The sequence below is a fragment of the Fusarium oxysporum genome, chromosome 2, assembly GCF_000149955.1.
Source record: "Fusarium oxysporum f. sp. lycopersici 4287 chromosome 2, whole genome shotgun sequence".
NCBI lineage: Eukaryota > Fungi > Ascomycota > Sordariomycetes > Hypocreales > Nectriaceae > Fusarium > Fusarium oxysporum.
Window position 1 is genome coordinate 3,220,738 of NC_030987.1, and position 18,450 is coordinate 3,239,187.

General features: G+C 48.8%; 5 protein-coding genes across 7 annotated transcripts; 2 read left to right on the forward strand and 3 right to left on the reverse strand.

Moving 5' to 3' along the window:
• Positions 1-4,223: 4,223 nt before the first annotated feature.
• Positions 4,224-5,861, forward strand: FOXG_08359 (uncharacterized protein; the record flags this gene model as incomplete). The annotated part of the gene is made up of 2 exons (XM_018387254.1): positions 4,224-4,308; positions 4,520-5,861. 2 exons carry the CDS (start codon positions 4,224-4,226, stop codon positions 5,824-5,826), a joined length of 1,392 nt encoding a protein of 463 aa, XP_018245092.1. The 3' UTR covers positions 5,827-5,861.
• FOXG_08360 (uncharacterized protein) lies at positions 5,720-11,242 on the reverse strand. 2 transcript variants are annotated; one of them, XM_018387256.1, is made up of 14 exons: positions 10,180-11,234; positions 9,728-10,092; positions 9,464-9,680; positions 8,682-9,415; positions 8,462-8,635; positions 8,253-8,415; positions 7,856-8,203; positions 7,686-7,806; positions 7,565-7,636; positions 7,465-7,515; positions 7,355-7,419; positions 6,594-7,305; positions 6,160-6,540; positions 5,720-6,107 (listed from the first exon to the last, which is right to left on the reverse strand). In XM_018387256.1, the coding sequence occupies exons 1-14, from the start codon at positions 10,943-10,945 to the stop codon at positions 5,882-5,884; spliced, it is 4,395 nt and encodes a 1,464-aa protein (XP_018245094.1). In that variant the 5' UTR covers positions 10,946-11,234; the 3' UTR covers positions 5,720-5,881. The 2 variants fall into 2 exon arrangements, with proteins under 2 accessions (XP_018245094.1, XP_018245093.1); XM_018387255.1 differs by having other exon boundaries at positions 9,728-11,242.
• A 152-nt stretch (positions 11,243-11,394) lies between these two features.
• Positions 11,395-18,091, forward strand: FOXG_08361 (uncharacterized protein). Of its 2 annotated transcripts, XM_018387257.1 has the most exons (5): positions 11,395-11,739; positions 11,784-11,952; positions 12,008-12,205; positions 12,255-12,447; positions 12,495-18,091. In XM_018387257.1, exons 1-5 carry the CDS (start codon positions 11,656-11,658, stop codon positions 14,035-14,037), a joined length of 2,187 nt encoding a protein of 728 aa, XP_018245095.1. In that variant the 5' UTR covers positions 11,395-11,655; the 3' UTR covers positions 14,038-18,091. The 2 variants fall into 2 exon arrangements, with proteins under 2 accessions (XP_018245095.1, XP_018245096.1); XM_018387258.1 differs by having other exon boundaries at positions 11,395-11,952.
• Positions 14,095-15,558, reverse strand: FOXG_08362 (uncharacterized protein; the record flags this gene model as incomplete). The annotated part of the gene is made up of 1 exon (XM_018387259.1): positions 14,095-15,558. One exon carries the CDS (start codon positions 15,556-15,558, stop codon positions 14,095-14,097), a length of 1,464 nt encoding a protein of 487 aa, XP_018245097.1.
• On the reverse strand, positions 15,980-17,917 carry FOXG_08363 (uncharacterized protein; the record flags this gene model as incomplete). The annotated part of the gene is made up of 1 exon (XM_018387260.1): positions 15,980-17,917. One exon carries the CDS (start codon positions 17,915-17,917, stop codon positions 15,980-15,982), a length of 1,938 nt encoding a protein of 645 aa, XP_018245098.1.
• Positions 18,092-18,450: the final 359 nt, after the last annotated feature.

Consider the following 18,450-nt stretch of genomic DNA (forward strand, 5'->3'; position numbering starts at 1 on the left):
TCAATAATCCTTGAAATTTGATGAATGCGGGCTGAAGGACGGAACAAATGAACAAGGGCTGGCAGGCTTTGTGTGCACCGAATCTGAGCCAGTGCTAATTTGGGTGCAATATCAGCCAGGTTGGACCCAGCCCTCTGGTCAACCCGATGCTAAGGTAGGGTAGTGTTCGTGCGTAGGTAGTCCTGATCTTGATCAGAGCTGCAATGATCATGGCGGATGAAACGTTCGTTACCGCTGGGTCAAAGCTCGGAAGGCAGATGGTGAAAGGCCGCAAAGGGACCGTAATCTGGGTGGGAGAAATCATTAGAGGTACGTAATGAGCGCGCCATAATTGTCCTGTCTTGGTGGAAGATGCGAGCGTATTGCATGGGGTGGAGGGACTGGACACTCAAGTCCAGGTTGGCTCTTAGTGGAGGTTGAGGTCTGAGGATGGGGTTGAAAGGCGGCAACAAGCGAAGTTGTCACGCACGGGGCAGTTATCCTTGACCGGTCGAGCCTTCCCCATCTCCCACATGGCCTCTTTCCCTGTCTAAGCCAAGAGCTTTGTAATGCTATTGGCTGACACGGCCATACCCCATGGAAATTGGAAGGCCCGGTACGATATTAACTAGATGCCCCGCCATTCAGCGCCCCCATATTGCCTTTCGACTGCCGCTTGTCAGAGGCCAACGGTGTGGGCTCCCCGCTTGATCCACTCAAGCCATCCTTATTGCACCTTCCTTATGTGAGTTAATCTTAAGGTACATGTGCCTCAACGTCCCCTGTGAAGATCCTACGTATGCCCTGGACGAGATTGCCCATTGAATTCTCACGTATCCAATGGGGAGCCTTGATTAAACTTCCCGATCCCGATTGAATGGTCTGAAACTCAATACTGACAGCCTATGAAGCACTTGATCACTTAGTGCTTTGTCCTATGCAGGTGCAGACACCCAGCAGAACGGACTTTATCTCGTTGCCTAAAGCACGTTCTTTGAACATTCCACTTAAGTCATGATATTAGCGCCAAAGTGAGGCTTTTGTTGGTTCACGACATGCACCAGTGGAGTCGTTACAAAGGTTCTTTAACCTTTTAACTCTGTTACATCAGGGACAGACTAAGAATTACAGTACAGGCGGAGATTACCATCGCCTGCCTTGTTGGTAATCTCAAAGTGGCCAAAGAAATCTGATAGGTAGTATAGGCGCTTCATACGGTAAGGAGGCTTCATATGACCAGAATGCACTTTTCGACAAATGCTGAACAGGCATCTGTCAGCGAAGGGGGCTTACGATCTGTAGTAACACACTGACATCCTCTTGAGAACAAGAACGCACGAGGTCGTTTTTGGGTCACACATAACTTAATGGATGCAGAATCAAGACAGATTCTTGGAGGAGAGACAATGAAGATTACTTGACATGAGCTCCCACCTCAAAATCCGCCCTGCAGTCAAGCTATTCTACTCCTAATCGGGATAAGCCTTTTGCATGAAGAACATCTGTATGAAAGGATTCACCCTATACCCCTCTTGTGATTTTGTAGAACCGGCATTCGCTGGGTCAACTTCAGGCAGAGGGAGCTCTTTCACTTGGCTGTAGCCCCTTGGTATAGATAAGACGCCGCTGTCTCGAGCCAAAAACGGTAATAGCTGGAGAGTAATCAAAGAATTTTTAGATGCCCTAATCCAGGATTATCCCTTCATCTAAGTGAAGTTATTCCATTTGTAAAGGGGGTTTTCTTTCCTACCCCAGACCAACAGTCTTTCTGGTTCTCTGTAAGTAACTTGGACATGTCCAGGGTTAATATCGCTAGCCTCAACTGACTGGGCGTCCCTTCTTACCACTCTTCCAACAGGTCCCATTATCAGATCTCGATACAATTGCCAATATTCATTTCATCATCACTCCTGGCATGAGGGAACGCCGGAGAATACTTGCTGGATTCTTCGGGACCGCATAGCCGTCTTTTGCTTCAAATTGGGCTGATTAGCCAGATTCGTTCGCTTCTGGTTTCCCAATTGAGCATCTTGTCAAACCCAACAAGAGCTAACCTCGAAGTGTATGGAGTTGAAGCAAAAGGGAGGCCTTGACCAACAAGTGGACCCTCTGCGGTGTTCCTCTACCGGATGCTGCTCCTGGAGCCGCGATGGGATCCTGAGACTGAGCCTTCCGCAGTTCGAGCATGAGCCGACAGCCAAGGTCTCGTTGAAAAGGTCTTTCTGTGAGACATGGAAAAGCTTGGGAGTACAAATAAATGTTAATTTGGTAACCAATTAATCATGAACCAGGGGAAATTGCAGCATTCTGGCAAGGCAAACTGGACCAAGGTCCAGGCCCTCGATAAGAGCTTCATATGTCTTCATGGTTTGCTTTCGGAATGTTGTGATAGAGTATTCATCATGGGGTGCCTATCAGAATTGATAACTTTACGGTACCCCAGGTTGAAATGAGATTACTTCCAATCAGCATGATTCGGCTGTTGCTCACCGGTCATCACTAGCAACGGGCAGCTGCCACTTTGTGATAATACCAACAAACAATCATTTCTCTCTTTAACAGGGGCATGACGGTATAGTCTGAAGCATGGCCATTGATAACCCTGCCCAGGAGTATATAACTTTGGTGACGAAGGAGGTTGTGCAACCCTCCAGCTCCCTGGATGAAACTTGGCACGCAGCTGTCCATAGTTCGCGGTGGCGCCTTGCCGATGAGCGCTCAAACGATTCAGGAACCGTTGATCCATTACATCCAGGATGGATATCCCATCGTTAACCCCAGGGGGCAACGAAGAACTGCCGAGCTTACCTTAGTAGCATCGCTTTCTGAAGCACTAGTCTCTGGGGTAAGCAAACATGGCCAAGATAAGTAGCGGTGACAGATAACTGTTTCTATGATTAGATGACCAACAGAAATTGCAGGATGATGTAGCGGCAGTTCTCAGGCTGATGCTCCAACTCTTGAGGCATGCAGGTATCCGGACAGTCTATCTAAGATCCTTGCTCCGACCTGTACGCACACATTTGAGACCCTTGGCAACTTCTGTATCAGATTCTTTGGGAAATAATTTGACTGACATGCTCATGACTTGCATTGCATTAGCTACCTAGGTAGAGACCAATAGACGAGGTATCGGATATTCTGATGCAAGATAATAATAGACCCCATTTCAAGGGTGAGTACAGTTCAGATCGGCGATTGGTACATTGTAATAGCGTCCGTATCAATCCTAGACCACCTCAGCGCAGTCGTGTAAGTCGAGGTGAGTAGGTGGGCATCCATGCCTAATGCACATCATCGCCGGCCGGTGGGGCTTTTGTCTTGACAAGCCACGGCAATAGAGTGCAGTTATTACATGGCATTTCATTGCATATGCATTTGGTCCTGAATGATCCATGAAAGGACTGGCTTACTGAGTACAAACAAGCAAAAAACAAGATTAGAGACCATGCGTTATTGTTTGGGCTTTGGCGGTGATTCAGGTTTACATGGATTATCGAATCCATTTCCATTGTCTTATACCGAATAAGTGAAAGTGAGGCATGGAGTGCATGGGCGTATCTTTGCTTGATAGCTACCTTACTATAGCAACTCCATTGGGGAGTTTATCAAATGATCAATATTGGCAATCTTGTGATCCATCCGAGTTTGTCATGGTTCTGACAAATCTGCCGATATCATCTAGTCTATCAATATTCGACTCAACTCATGTCTTTCTAGGTACTCTACTTACCTACCAGAAGGTACCATACCGAAAGCTCATTCATGTCCAGCGGGCAGTCATCCACTATCAGGGCAACAGGGGTCCGATGACTTGTGAGCGCTCATCGGCAGTGGCTTGGCGCCTGTGGGGACACTAAGACCAGCCTGGAACTGCCGTCATGGGCGAAAAACAGACGTAATTGTTGGTTACCTGAGGACTCATGAGGGACCCATTCATTGATGATGACTCTTTCGATCCTTCATCATTTCTCGGTCAAACTGGGCTCCCACTCTACCTCCCTCCCTCACTCCCTCAATCACTCAATCACTCACTCACTGCCACGCGAGACTCAGAATTAGGCAGACGATGGGCGTCTACGGTACTTGCTTGACTCATTGAGACTGATACACGGTCCTAGACAAATAGACAAATACCCTCATAGCGTCGTCGCACCTCGATTGACTGATTGACTCTCTCTTCTCACTCCTCCAGCTTCAGCGCAGCAGCAGCAGTAGAGAGAAGTGCACTGCTTGTCCCGGGCATGCCGAAGAAAAGGAACAACATCAAGTCCTTCAAGCCAGTCTCAACGGCTTCTCCGACTGCGTCAACATCGACGAATAGTTCTGGTGAGTGCTGCAGTGCTTGCTTGCTATTCTGTGCTGTACAATCATGTCTGTGCAGCTGGACTGACACAAGCACACACCCCTCCCTCTGCTTTCGTCTTATTCGCCCGGCGTCCGGCCACCTCTCGGTTCGCTTCCTTTCAAACCACCCCTCCTTCTTCCCCATATCTTCAAACCGCGTGGTAGCCAAAGTCTCACAAGTAATACGCAGCAGACAGGCCCTCCCGAAGCGTCAATGAGTTGCTAGCAAACCTGCGTCGTACCTCGATCAGCCCCTCCTCCACCTCGCAGTCAGCCCTGCCTGCTGCTGCTCCCAGTGTACCCCCGGCCATCAGAGAGATACTCCAGATCCCAGACACACCGGCCCCCGCTCCTCGCCGTCTTGCCCGTCAGAGATTCGATGGCAATGGCAGGAGACTCCCTGCTGGCCCTCCTCCGCCTAGGAGTTGGGTCGCCCGCAATTCATCGGATGCTGCTCATGAGGCCTCCTCCGTGAGCCAGTCGCGCTTGAAGACAAGAGGATTGGAAGATACTTGTTTGCCGGGGACTTATCTCCCGGAGCGTGGGAGTCTGATAGACATCGTGCTGCAGAAACTCGCATACGAGTGGGCTTTCCACAGAGTGTACAATCAGTACCATCTGTACTTTGTGCCCAACCATTTGAAGGCAGCTCTGATCCGCTATGTTGGAATTGCCAGTGAAGCTGGGCTGTCGTTGAGTGATCTGAAGCTCATTCTGCTACCGCCGCCAGATACTTTTGATGAGACGGAGTTGGATAGTTTAACAGCTTCGAATCCTGAAGTAAACTACCTCGATCTTTCGGGCTCCGCATGCCGGTCAATTAAACTGAAAGAGATCAGTGACTTGTTATTCCCTGCCAGAGAAGATCAACCTACGACAGAACTACAGGAATCCTGGGACGTTTCCGAGAGTATTCCAAGCCCTCCCCGAACTTTGCTGCCCAACCTCACCCACCTTTCACTCGCCTTGCATCCCGGACATGCCTCATCCGCATCATGGAAGCAACTGCTTTCCCTGTCTCCCAAGCTTACCACGCTCACGCATTTGAGTCTGGCCTACTGGCCCGAACCATGCTTAACACCGAGGTCTCGCCTGGCCACCGTATCGAGCCCGCAAGGTCGTTATACCTATGGCGGGACGAACCTTTATTCACATTCACTTGATCACGATTGGAGTGAGGCTTTACTCGTATTGCGCATGCTGAGTAAGAATATCTATGCGCTCGAGTTTCTTGACCTCACAGGTTGCTGCCCTTGGTTCCCTGCACTGATGGCCGAAACTGGGCATGATTTTGTCAACTGGGCCGATCATTGGGGCAAGATCACTGAGCTTCGGCTCTATACAGGGTGGACGCCTGGTCCTGATGCAATGCCATCTGAGAGATTGCGTTATCGAGAGGGAGTTCAAACGGCCAAGGATGTCGAAAGGCACATTAGAACCATGAGAGCAGGCAAGGGAAGATTTATTGTCGTAGAACGCGACAGCTTAGATGATATATAGACAGTAAACTCATAAAAGTATCCGCATTGTCTCCCAGCATTTGTCTGTCGGTGAATCATTCTCCAGATCGATGTCCGGTTGCCCAGAGAGCTTTGAACTTGGCATCTGATGCAAGGAGACTCTTTGGTTCACCGAGCTCGACGACGCACCCCTTGTCCATCACAATTACGCGGTCGAAATCGATGATCGTATCCAGACGGTGGGTGATAAACACGACGGTGTGGTCCTTGAACTCGCTCTCGATGACGGCCTTGATGGTCTCTTCTGTCTTTTGGTCCACACTATGGCTCTATTAGTTCCTTAGCTCGTAGTTGCATCGTTTGTTCGGCTTGCCTGCTCGTTGCTTCATCCAGAAGAACGATTCTCCCGTCGTTCTTCCTCAGCACTGTCCGTGCCAGGAAGAAGAGCTGCTTCTGCCCATGGCTCAACGTGTCTTGATCAAACGAAGCATCCAAGCCCCCATATCGTTCGATCGAATCATATAGTTCAACAAGACGAAGTGCCTCTTTGATTTCCACGTCGGAGTAGATACCAAGCGGATCAACGTTGTGTCGAACCGTGCCGGGGAGTACGAACTGGTCTTGCGTCAGAGTGATGAGACGACTACGGATCGTTTCTCGAGGAACAGAAGATAGAGAGATCCCATCGATAATTATACTGCCAGACGTAGAGTCTAGTAGTCTGAGAAAAGCAAGAAATATAGATGATTTTCCACTGTGAACAAAAGACTGTCAGAGCGAGAGAGGCATTGGCGTGAAAATACTGACCTTCCTGTGCGACCGCAAATACCTACCTTCTCCCCTCCCTTGATCTCCAAACTGACTGCATCAAGAGCTTTAATAACTTCTCCGTCTCCGTCACCATACGATGCAGTCAAGTTGTGGATCTGAATAGCTCCTTTGTCAGGCCACTGGGCTGGCGGCTGGTGTGTCTCTCCTGGTAAGCTCTCCTCGCCAGTCTCTTCAGCGAATTGCTTAATGCGAGCTACAGCACCGATGGATGTCTCGATAGAAGTCCAGAACTGAATAAGCATGTTCACGGTCTCACTTAACGAGATTAGCTGCACGAGAGATACGCCCGTTAAACCTACATCGACTTCCCCACGAAGACGAACCGCGAGACCAACGAGAAGAAGAGCCAGGGCTGCGGTGGTCAGGTCGAGGACGAGGACGAGCCAACGCTGGACGATCATGAGGAGATAGAAAGGCCTCTGTGAGCGATCTACGAGAGTGTGGTTGGCCTGAATAACTGCATCGTTCCATCCGAAGGCTCGTATTGTTGCTAGACCAGAGAGTGTTTCGAGGAATTGGGTGTATAGAGGGGCTTTCTCCTCGAGATCGAGCAGACGGAGCTGACGAGAGGTACGGAGATAACCATGTTGAAGATAGAAATAGACAGCTCCTAGGAGAGGGAATGTAGCTGCTATATAGGGGTTTGAAGAGGCAAGGAGGCCGGCTTTGGCGATGGCACCGAAGAAACCTATTCTATTAGTAAAGCATTTAGTTGATGAGCCGGGGCCTTGGCTTACTGGCGAGAGTCACAACGAGACCAAGGGGGAGCTGGTTGTCTACCATTCCTATATCCTGCGAGAACCTCCGTGTGTTAGCTTTCGAAACTACTTCTGCGATATCAGCTTACCGTGTTGTGATTGACCCCAGGTCTGTCGTGGTAAAGAGAGACAAAGGTGCCCTAGGAGGATTAGTTGACAGTCCATTGTTACGTCAATCCATAGACCTACCTGATTACTGTAGATAACAGTTTCTTGTGCAGAGTTATTCCAGACTTTGCCGCTACCAGGACAATGACAAACCTGCTACAGTCAGTATCCAGTACGTGCAACGAGCATCTGTATAGAGTACCATATAAGAACTGCAAACCAGATGACTGCGGTAACCTGAAGAGCGGCATAGATACCAAGGTAGTAACCCGCTTGATCGTTTCCATTCGCATTGTCATCAGTCCAAAATTTCAGCCAAATTGCTAGTCTATGTCAGTATCTCGAACAGTAACTGGATGCCAGGTGACAAACTTGGGAAGCTTTCTAGAAAAGCCCAGATGATCTCGAGTACTAGAAGGACTATCATAAAAAGACCGCCAGTGCTGCTGAAGTAGTATCGATATACAGTCGAGTCCCCACGTTGTCTGCGTGTATCTTCTTCATTGGCTTGTTGTTTTGGAGTCGCTTGTGCTAGCTTGGAGGCCTGTTCTTTGATATCGTCAGTTTCAAGCGTCGGGGCTTCACCCCCATGAACCCTGTCTCTCAGTAAGGAGTGCACATAGCCATCAGTGTCTTTGAGATCAGAGACTGTGCTTTGCTCGGAGATTTTTCCATCCTTGTTAAGACAAATGATGTGGTCAGCAGACGATAGAAAGTCAACTATGATCCCGTTAGCGACTATGTTTGAGAAATACTTGGAGTGTTATACCCGATTGAGTCGCAAGAACAGTTGTCGTATTCCACTGCCTCAGCAAACCACGTTCGCCAAAGAGGTTCTCGAACACAGTACGGGCAGTCTGGCCATCCAGTCCACTAAAGACATCATCGAAGAGAGCAATCCGAGGTTTTGAATAGACAGCTCTGGCCAATGCCTATTTAGTTAGTATATAGCCGATTACTCCCTTGGTCTTGACTTACAACTCGTTGCTTCTGACCTCCACTGAGGGCCAGCCCCTTGCTGCCAATAACGGTGCTGTCACCCTGGGTAAGTTGTCTGAAATCCTTCTCTACATCACAAGCTTTAACAACGGCTTGGTATAGAACAGGGTCGAAGTGCGAGTAGCCGATGATGTTTTCACGAATTGTTCGGTTCTGGCATGTTAGCTTGGAAACAAGTAAAAATATCGGGTAGGCATACCAGGAGCCAAGGACTTTGCTCGCACCAGGCAATCCCCTTACTATGAATATCAATTGATCCAGTTATATTGGGAACTTCTCCAAGAAGTGCTTTCAGTAGAGTGGTTTTGCCACTCGCAACTGGGCCGAGAAGTAGGACAAGCTGATTGCGGCCCACGGCAAATGACAAGTTTCGAAGAATGACACGATCCTCTGACCACGAGATATTGGCGTCGGAGACTTGAATAACAACATCGCTCATACTGGAGTTTGCTGCAGATGTCAATGAGGGTTCTCTCAGCATTCGTAGCTCGATAGAGTCTCTGTTTCCTTGATCAGGTGCGTTCAACTCCACAACTGATTGTTGTTGGCGAGAATCTCTTTGAGACTCTTGAGTCAAAAATGTTTGGATTCTTTCAAAGGCGCCCAAAGCAGCACTCATGTCAAGAATTACCTCAAACATAAAGAAAAGTGGTTGTGCCAGGAGAATGATTAGGGACAGGGCGGAGAAAAGTCTAGTGGCATCGAGTGTCTCGCCGGAATTCGAGGCAACCCCTTGGAAGAGAGCAAATGCCGCGACAGGAGACATGAGTAAAGGGACTTGAGCAATTGCGGACGTGACACTGCTGACGATCCTGAATGGTCTCGAGGCTTTGATCTCATCTGCTCGGAGGTTGAGGATGGTGTCAGACAGGTTTTGAGCTAGGCCTGAACATTTGATGCTCTTGATGTGTCCAATCATGGCAGAAGTGATACCTGGCCAGCATTAGTAAGTTTTGACAGATTAGAATATTTATAACTGACCAACTCGTTTCTGTGTCTTGTCTAACCAAGACATCTGATACTTGCGCGCCAGAGGCGAAACGAGAACCGTGGCAATGAGTGCAACGAGCGACACTATAATGGGACCTACAGTAGCATAGCCTACGTGAGTGCTCAGTAGCCAAGTAGCTATGGCAAGCTGTATGATGTTTGCCCAGAACTCGTGGATCTCTCTAACGGCCCTCACAATAACATCGACCTATCAAATAGTTAGTCCAATACATGATTTGGTAAAAGAGTCCTTACATCAGAGGACATGAGCGTCACCGCCGCTGAATCGTCTGTTGTTGTGATACTCAGATCGGTAGCCTTGGAGAACACGGCAGACACCAACACTCCACGCAACGATGTGACAGACCGAGCATTGCGATGCCAATAAAGGGCTTGCGAAAGCGCAATACCGGAGTAAACAAGACCGTAGGCTGCGATGATACCGTAACCAATGTTGATAGGCTGAGAAGTATCGTCGAGAAACACCAGCAGTCGGTTGAGAATGAGTGGTTGGCATATAGTGAATGCCAGAAGCGCCAGGCGAGGAAGAACAACAGCGATGATAGACCATCGCAGTGTCATGACGCAACATGAGATCAGCCGGTGTTTGCGAGCCGGAGCTAAGCCAGCATTTAGTACATGGACATCACAGAAGAGTTTAAAGTATAATACTATATAGCTATCTAAGAAGGGGGGAATGGACAAACCTTTCTGGTTATGCCAATGCTTCCAAAACCCGTCAATCAGTGCCGCTGAGCCCATCTCCTCGTCCAACTCAAACAGATCCATCGGCCGTAGAAGCTTTCGAAATCCCGTCAGCAGCAACGGAGTCACCCACGCGAAGACGGCTCGGGCGTACAGTCCGGCCGTGACCTCGGGAGAGTGGGGCCCGGAGTCGGCGACAAGGTACGGAGCTTTGCTCCACCCTTCAAGAACGACAACAATTGCTTTCAGAGCAAAGGCCGCTGTGAAAACAGCTGGAATGGCCGTGCTCATGGGGACAAACCAGAGGGTGCGAAGGAGCGCGACATCAAGGAGCAAAGACACGGCGAGAAACAGACTCAAGAGAGACGATGGACGAGGGGACTTGGCATGTTCGGCACGAGAGAGGACACAGGACATCAAGCTCGAAGCAAAGGATACACATGCAGCAGCGACAGAGACGCGATCTAGACGCGAATTGGAAGGGCGCGTAGCCCAGAGCACAACGAGCACGAGATGAAGCACAGCCAAAAGAGCGATCAACGCCAATTTGACAGTTCGAAGACGGTAGCCAGTGACCTTGACGGGGACATTCCGAAGACGAAAAAGACGAACAGGAGCGAGGATGAGAAGAAGAGCGGCTGGAGACAGCACAAGAATGGATTGTTCAAAGACGAGAGTGAAGTCGAAGCCATCGCGACATTCGGGGCCAACAAAGGGCCCGAAAGAAGCATCGACGGAAAAAGTGCACAGATTCTCGGAAGAATTCATTTTGAGATAGCGAGTGAAGTTGCAAAAAGAAGAAATAAAAGAGCCAAGGGGGAAGTGAGTGTTTGTTATTTATTTGGCGAATACCCTGGCCGTAAGTGATAAGAAAGGAGAGGCAGAATTAGGAAGGTGGTTAATCACTGTAGTAATCCGAGGATAATAGGGTAAATATCAACTTTAGAATAACAAGTTCTCATGAGATAGAGATTCATGCGACTCAAACTACGTAAGGAAGGACAAGGAAGTATGACTCAAGCATGCACCACAATTATATCAAGTCAGTCAGAGCGCCATTTCTCTTCTAAAATTGATGTTCCTTTTAATTTCAGCGTGGAGAAGTGCATGTAATTGCGAGTTGAGCCAAGTCATTCGGCGTGAGTCACTGACTTGTGACACCACAAATGGTGTGGCACTTCAACCGCACTAGAGGCGACAATTCGAGCAAACAGTCGCATACGAATAGGGAATGCGAATAGCGCAACTACTAAAGTTTTCAGCCAAGAAAAATGTATCGAAATTATACACTGTACATGTAGATCCCCCGATTGTTGAAGAATTAATAAATAAGACCAATTCATCAATATCATCTAGCCTTGTTTTCAGGGCAGCTTCGACTTACAGCGCTTGCATCTTTAACTCAAGTTCGTTCAGCTTTGGTATTTTAGATCGTGTATACTAGTCCTGTCGGTTTATTCAATTCTTTAACCTCCGTTATGACGTCGGCAGCCTCTGAATCTGTAGCGACTATTCTCTGCAGCTCCAAACAGACGCGCTTTCAAATCACCAATCATCGCGAGGTTTGTCACCGATTCATCGCTCATTCTCTACTTACCATCGATAGCTTGATATTGATGGAGTCAACATCACCGTGACTTCAGGCGACAAACCTTCTGGCAAGGGAAAAGCAAAGGCAAAGGGCGAGGGCATTGAGATTCTCGCTGGAGCCAAACTTCGACTTAAGGAAGGCCAACGATATGCTCTTGTTGGGCGTAATGGAACTGGAAAGTCTAGTAAGAAAGTTTGCATGATATTGTTGTTGATGAGGTGCTAACAGTGATAACCCAGCACTACTCAAAGCCATCGCCGAGAAACTCATCCCAGGCATCCCAGAAGAGACTAGGATTGCTATTTTGCAGCAAACTAGACTGACTGATGAAAAGTCCGAGGAGAAACCCGATACCAACAATGGCGACAAAGCATCTGTGCTGGAACAAGTCATCGAAAAAGCTACAGCCAAACATGCCATCGAACAGGATATCAGAGGTACTCCATCTACCATTTCAACCACTAACTTGTCTAATTCTTTATGCAGATCTAACAGAAGGAATAAATGGTTCTGACCCCTTTACTCCAGTCAGAGCATTAAGGCATCTGAAGCACAGAAAGTACCAAGAGCGTCTCTTCCGTCTCGATAAAGATGCTCGGCTTCGCAGTGGTGCTCGCGGAATGCAAGCTCGCAAGGCACTCACTGCCTTCGAAAAGGTCGTAGCTGAGTCGAATGAAATGTAAAACATTCCTTCCATCTTTCATTACTATACCTAATTCTTCATAGGTTGGGTCAATCCAATGAGGATATTTCACCCGAGACTCTTCAAGCTGAGACCCAAGAAGCAGTCGATATGCTAGCCGATCTTCAACTACAGGTCGATCCAACTCGTGTATCAGAGATTGAGTCTAAGGCTAAGAAGATCCTGACTGGATTGGGCTTTTCTGAAACTCTTATCCAGAAACCCATTTCAAGTTTGTCTGGTGGTTGGCACATGCGTGCTTCTCTCGCCACGGCTTTGGTTCAGGAAACTGACATCCTAATCCTTGATGAGCCTACCAACTTTCTCGACCTCTTAGGAATCATCTGGTTGCAACGCTATCTCCAGAACTTGGAAGAAACAGAGAACCCACCAACTCTCATTCTCGTATCGCACGATCGCGACTTCATCTCTCTTTGCACCGATCTGCTCATCCTCAAAGACAAGCAACTTACTTACTTCCATGGCGATTTTCCTACTTACGAAGCATCGCAAAGTGAGCGCAAACAATGGCTCACCACCATGAAAGAAGCTCAGGATAAGCAAAAAGCGCATATTGAGAAGTCCATCGCTGCCAACATGAAAGCTGGCAAGGCCAATGACGATACCAACAAACTCCGTCAGGCTAAGTCTCGTCAGAAGAAGCTTGATAACCGCTGGGGGTTGCAAGTTAGCGCCAGGGGCGGTCGTTTCAAGCTCAATCGAGATCTTGCTGGCTTTCACTTGACTGCGCGTGATGATATCGATATTCCGCCGGAAGACCGCCCCGTCGTGGTGAATCTTCCTGAACCACCTGACCTGCGCTTCCCTGGCGCTCTGATCTCTCTCGAGAAGGTTGTGTTCCGGTATTCAGCTAAGACACCATTTGTTGTCCAGGATATCACTCTTTCTGTTGGCATGGGAGATCGTATTGGCATTCTTGGCCTCAACGGAGCGGGCAAGTCGACACTCATCAAACTCCTCGTTGGTGAGACTCGACCTACATCTGGAACTCTAAATACGCATCCCCGGTTGAAGCTGGCATACTACTCTCAACATGCCGTTGAGGCACTGCAGTCTCTCGGTCGTGAAGAACCGGCCCTCACAGCTCTCGCTCTTCTCACTCGCGAAGTCGAAGGTGAGCTCACAGAAGGAGATCTCCGCGGTCTTTTAGGCCAACTTGGTCTTCCAGGTCGAATTGCATCTGACGTGCCCCTGTGTAAACTCTCAGGAGGACAAGTGGTGCGTTGTGAGCTTGCTCGTCTCCTCTGGCGACGGCCCCATTGTCTTGTTCTGGATGAAGTCACGACTCATCTTGATTACGAGACCGTGACTGCATTGAGAGAAGCATTGAGAGATTGGGAGGGTGCGGTGATTTTGGTTAGTCACGATCGATGGTTTATGCGAGGCGTAATTGAGGGTGCGGTGGATGAGGATGAGGAATCAGACGAAGATGCTGACGATGAGGAAGTCATGCGAAGACGAATTGTGTACAGGTTGAAGGGTGGTAAGATGGATACATTGGAGAATGGCGTGGATGAGTTTGAACGGCTGATGGAGAAGAGGGTCAAGAAGCTGCTTCAAGACTAGAGGATATTTATTGAGGTGCATGTAGAGCATTCCTGAGTATATAGTCTAGGTTCAGGCCTATTCACGGCTCTCTAAAACAACAGGGCTTGCCAGAATCTTAAAGAGACTATGGTCAAGCATCTTGATACCCATACTTCCACCTTCAGGTATCTCAACGATAGTCCCGTCGATGCACACCTTCCGCCATCTCTCGTCCTTCTCCAGAACCGAGATTTTGGCTTCATCGACTTCATCATAGCCAACCTTTTCTCCATCAGACCACTGCATACCAACATGACTACCCTCGTCGTACGCCTTCATCATGACACTCATGGTCCGCTCCCCACCAATTGGTCCGAAATGTACAAGTCTAAGCTGTGATTGCAATGGTTTAGTAGCAGGCGAAATGGCGAACTTTCGCTCCATATTCGATACCAGAGCTGTGAGCACATAGGCATGTGACTCACGAGGAATATCCTCAAACGTAGTAGAACCTCGACGTCGAATAGACACTTTTGCAACATATGGGTGAGATTCCTTCAGAAGCCCTTCAGCGACCATATGGAACCGCTTATCGCCGTGGACACGATATTCAGGTGTGTCACTCTCGTGGACAAGACTTGCGTGAAAGCCGTAGCTAGCTACAATAGCTCCTTGAAGATGTGTGACAGAAGTCTCCTGCTTCTGGAGCTGACTTGGGTTCGCTGTTGACGATTGTTCCTTGGATTTGTCCGTAAACTTGACGATATGGGATCCAGATGAGAACGATGCCCGGAAGACGGGAAGATTAGCGCCAACGCCTTGGAATAATGTTCGGAGCCCGAGTACAAGTGGGCTTGGACCAGGCTCAGTGTAAAGTGGCTTGTGGGTAGAATGGAAGAGGGCGTTTCCTGTGCCCAGAGGGAGAAGGGCAACTGTAGGTGGGTTCTCTGGCACCTGGTTCCCGTCAGAGCCGTTGAGTAGATCAACGACACCACCATCTCCACTCAAAAGCACGATAGTCCTCGCTTTCGAACGCTCATATGTAGTCCATAACTGTTTTGCATAGTCTCGGATGGTCTCTGGGCTTACTGTGTGAATAAGGCGATATGTCGATTTGCCAGAATCATCTCCTGCGATATATGTCCAAATAGGATGGAGAACGTCTTCCCAGACTTTTGATGCTAGTCCAACACCCGATTTGATCGAGACGATAATGTCCACCTGGCTTGTGGCACCATGCTCGTTGGCAGAACCGTGCTTAAGATGAGGGGGTAGTCCAGCCACTGTGAGACTTCGAAGCTCAGTGGGTATTTCGTCTGTCTTCAGTATCGAGAGTCGAAATGGTATTTCCTTGTTCTCTGGGTCTTCCTTGAGGATAAATAGTAGATATTGCGAGGAGCCCGATTGAGAGTTTGTCACTTCATGAACCAAGACAAGCTCATGGCGTGAAGCACTCTCGGATGCCCCGGTGCGAGTCCATGTCAGATTCTCTTCAGTGAAAGAAACATTTTCGACGGTTGTCACTTCGGATGAGTGAGGCAATTCCAAAGTAGTAGACATTGCGGCAAATGATTAAGTTCAAGACGAAAAGAAGAGAGAGAATAAAAGAATATGTGGTATCTTTATTGTAATCTGGCGCTATTGGCCAATCGTGAATACGTGTAACAGGACTCGCAGATGCAAACAGAATGCGGCCAGAACTAGAGAGACAGGAATCAAAGTCGCCAGGCTTGAGTATGGAGCTGAGCGGTATACGCAATTGTGTTTAAAGACGAGTTTGTGAATGATGAAGAAACCAAGTTCAAAAGCCCTCAGTGAAACTCATCTCGGCCTGTGTGGGGCTGTGTTGCTGACGAAAAGATGATAGGCACGCCAGCATCGCGCAATCAGTTCAAAATCCCACAGGATCGCCTCCTTTAACCGGTAAGACGAAGTAAATGATCAAAAGTTGTGCTTTTTCTTTTAGTCAGATTGTACATTATCATCGACGGCTCGCTTTAGCCAGAGGTCCCCAGTTTTCTCGAGGATTCATCTGGTACCGCACCAGCTTTTGCTCTCCTCGTCTTCGTGCAAGACGTGCTAGGTTCTCGTCAAAGACGAGTGTCTTGCGCAATTCCATCTCACTAGGGACGGGCTTGTCATCGCCGTTTGTTGCACCTGCTGTACCCTCGACAGGTGCCTCTGAAGTCTGCTGTTCCACGCCCTCCATCGCAGAGCCATCTTTAGCTGTCTCCTCTGCAGCCTCAGGCTTCTCTTGTCCAATGATTCCAGCATCAGTCAGAATCTTCCATGCGGCGCTGTTTTTCTTGATACTCGATTCTTTGATCGGTGACTTCTGGCGAATCCATTCCGTTATTATCCACCAGATTGTAGACCAAGGTGCGTCAGTCTTGATACTTCCTGGTCGGCAGTGGCTTCGAGCAGTGCGGTAGCCAAGATGGATCAAGGCACCTCGAATCATGTCCTCACTTGGAGTCACGCAGCTCACCACATTGGCCAAACGGCTTGGAATAATGAAGAATGGGTAGTGGTCAACGGTTGCAAGCTGAGCATCCTTGGGATCGACAGGCTCCTTGACCTCAGGACCAGGCAGATACTCTTCGAGAGCTGTTCGCAGCATACCCTCGAGTCTGGGCATCGTGCCATAGATAGAGGGGTCAGCCTTGGGAATTTGCGCCAGAAGCCTCTCAATAAACTCTTGCGAATGAATGTGACCACCATACATAGGGCCATTAATGTGCATCTTCATCCCACAGTGCTCGCAGTGTCGATCGGCTGATGGTCCCTGGGCCATAGTGTGCTTGTAAAAGGCGCCATTGCCCTTCTTATTCGGCGCGGGCTTGCTCCTCAACATGGGCTGTGTTTCCCAAGCACCACAACCTGAGTCGCAGCTGTAGACCAGCATAGTCTTGGAAGCGAGGAACTTGACCGACTGCGGGGATTTGGTCACCTTGATAAAGAATTTGGTGTAAAAGTCGATCGAGAGCGAGAGAAGAGGTTCAATAGCCAGTCCGTATCTGGCAGCCGAGGTAGCAACGGCGTTCAGAACAAGTCGAAGACCAGCTTCGTGAGAGTGCATTCCCTTGATTGGAATTCCCCCATAAAGCGCAAACGTCTTCTCGCAATAGCTGTGACCTGCCCACACCGCACTATCTGTACAGGTGATACATAGGAGGCCGCCGTCGTCTCTGATAGATTGCACGGCAGCGTCGAAGAAAGGTGCAGCTGTACCATAAGGGTCCAGGTCGATAACATCGAACTTGTTGGCCTTGCCCGGGTTTCCACCCTTGTCTCTGTTGGACAAGTCATCTGCTATGCCTCGATACATGAGCGCAAGCGCATCACCTTGGGTGACGATAATCTTGTCCTCGAGTCCGTTATGCTTGGCGTTCATCCTGATAGACTCGGCAGCAGTGTCGGACAAATCGTTGGCCTTGACAGATGTCACAAAAGGCAATTCGTGGGCGTATCGAAGTGCTCGCAGCCCAGACGCCGATAGCGCATCCAGGATACGGAATGAGGGCTTGATTTCTTTCTTCGGTTGTTGTGCTTCGGCATCGTTGGGTTTAGCAGCCTCTTCAGTCGCTTGCGGTTTATCCTGTGGTGGGGGGTTCACGGCCTCGGTAGGCTTCTGTTCGTCATCGCCTCGCTTGCGCTTCTTGCCCTGCTTGTTCATCCTTGACTCGTACTGCTCTTTTCTCTTCTCCAGAGACATCTCGCCATATGTCTTGATCGCAAGAACAGAGAGATCACGGTTGTATTGCTGAATAGGATTGTAGAAGACCTGCTGAACTTCCCCACGATCCTCGCCAATCTTAGCACCTTGAGGCACCAAGATAGTGGCTTTTCCCTCTGTGACCGTCCTAAACTCCTTCCCCTCGACGGTAACGGTTTCCACGTTGACCTTTTCCTCCGCCATTTTTGCTGTGGTCGAAAATTGGCGATGCGCAATCGGTTTGTCGCAGAGAGCTCGGTAGTTGCGATTTGTGCTAAGGGTCCGAGTTTTCGAAAAGCGGTTTGTAAGATCCAAGATCGCTCCAGCGCCAAAGTTCGACCTTGATCTCCAGAAAACGCGAAACATATAAGAATGTTGCTTGGAAAGAATCTGCATGGCTGGAGAGCTCGTGGTTAACTGAAGCTAAATTTTATAAAATTCTGCCGCCCACGATGGCCCGGGACCGTATACGGCAGGCGGTGAGAGCGGCCATCTTAACACCTGCTGCCTTCATACACTCCTGGAAACTCGACAATTGCCTTTCTGAATAGTAAAGGACTCTATATATACTCGTTCCTCAAGTTCAATTTGATAATTTCTCAGTTAGCTGGCTTCAATTATGTCTACATAAACCATTAGCTAAAAGCATGGCACAATCTCATTGCCTGCCACAGCTTATGAAAAAAAACACTTTTAGAACTATTAAAGTGTGTAAAATGCATCGAGGTCTAAGATTA

Coding starts and splice junctions, on each gene's coding strand:
- FOXG_08361 (XM_018387257.1), top strand. CDS start 11,656: ATGACGTCGGCAGCCTCTGAATCTGTAGCGACTATTCTCTGCAGCTCC. Junction 11,953..12,007: donor TAATGGAACTGGAAAGTCTA/GTAAGAAAGTTT, acceptor GTGATAACCCAG/CACTACTCAAAGCCATCGCC. Junction 12,448..12,494: donor GTAGCTGAGTCGAATGAAAT/GTAAAACATTCC, acceptor AATTCTTCATAG/GTTGGGTCAATCCAATGAGG.
- FOXG_08360 (XM_018387255.1), bottom strand. CDS start 10,945: ATGAATTCTTCCGAGAATCTGTGCACTTTTTCCGTCGATGCTTCTTTC. Junction 7,420..7,464: donor CTGGGGTCAATCACAACACG/GTAAGCTGATAT, acceptor TAACACACGGAG/GTTCTCGCAGGATATAGGAA. Junction 7,306..7,354: donor TCTCGTTGTGACTCTCGCCA/GTAAGCCAAGGC, acceptor CTAATAGAATAG/GTTTCTTCGGTGCCATCGCC.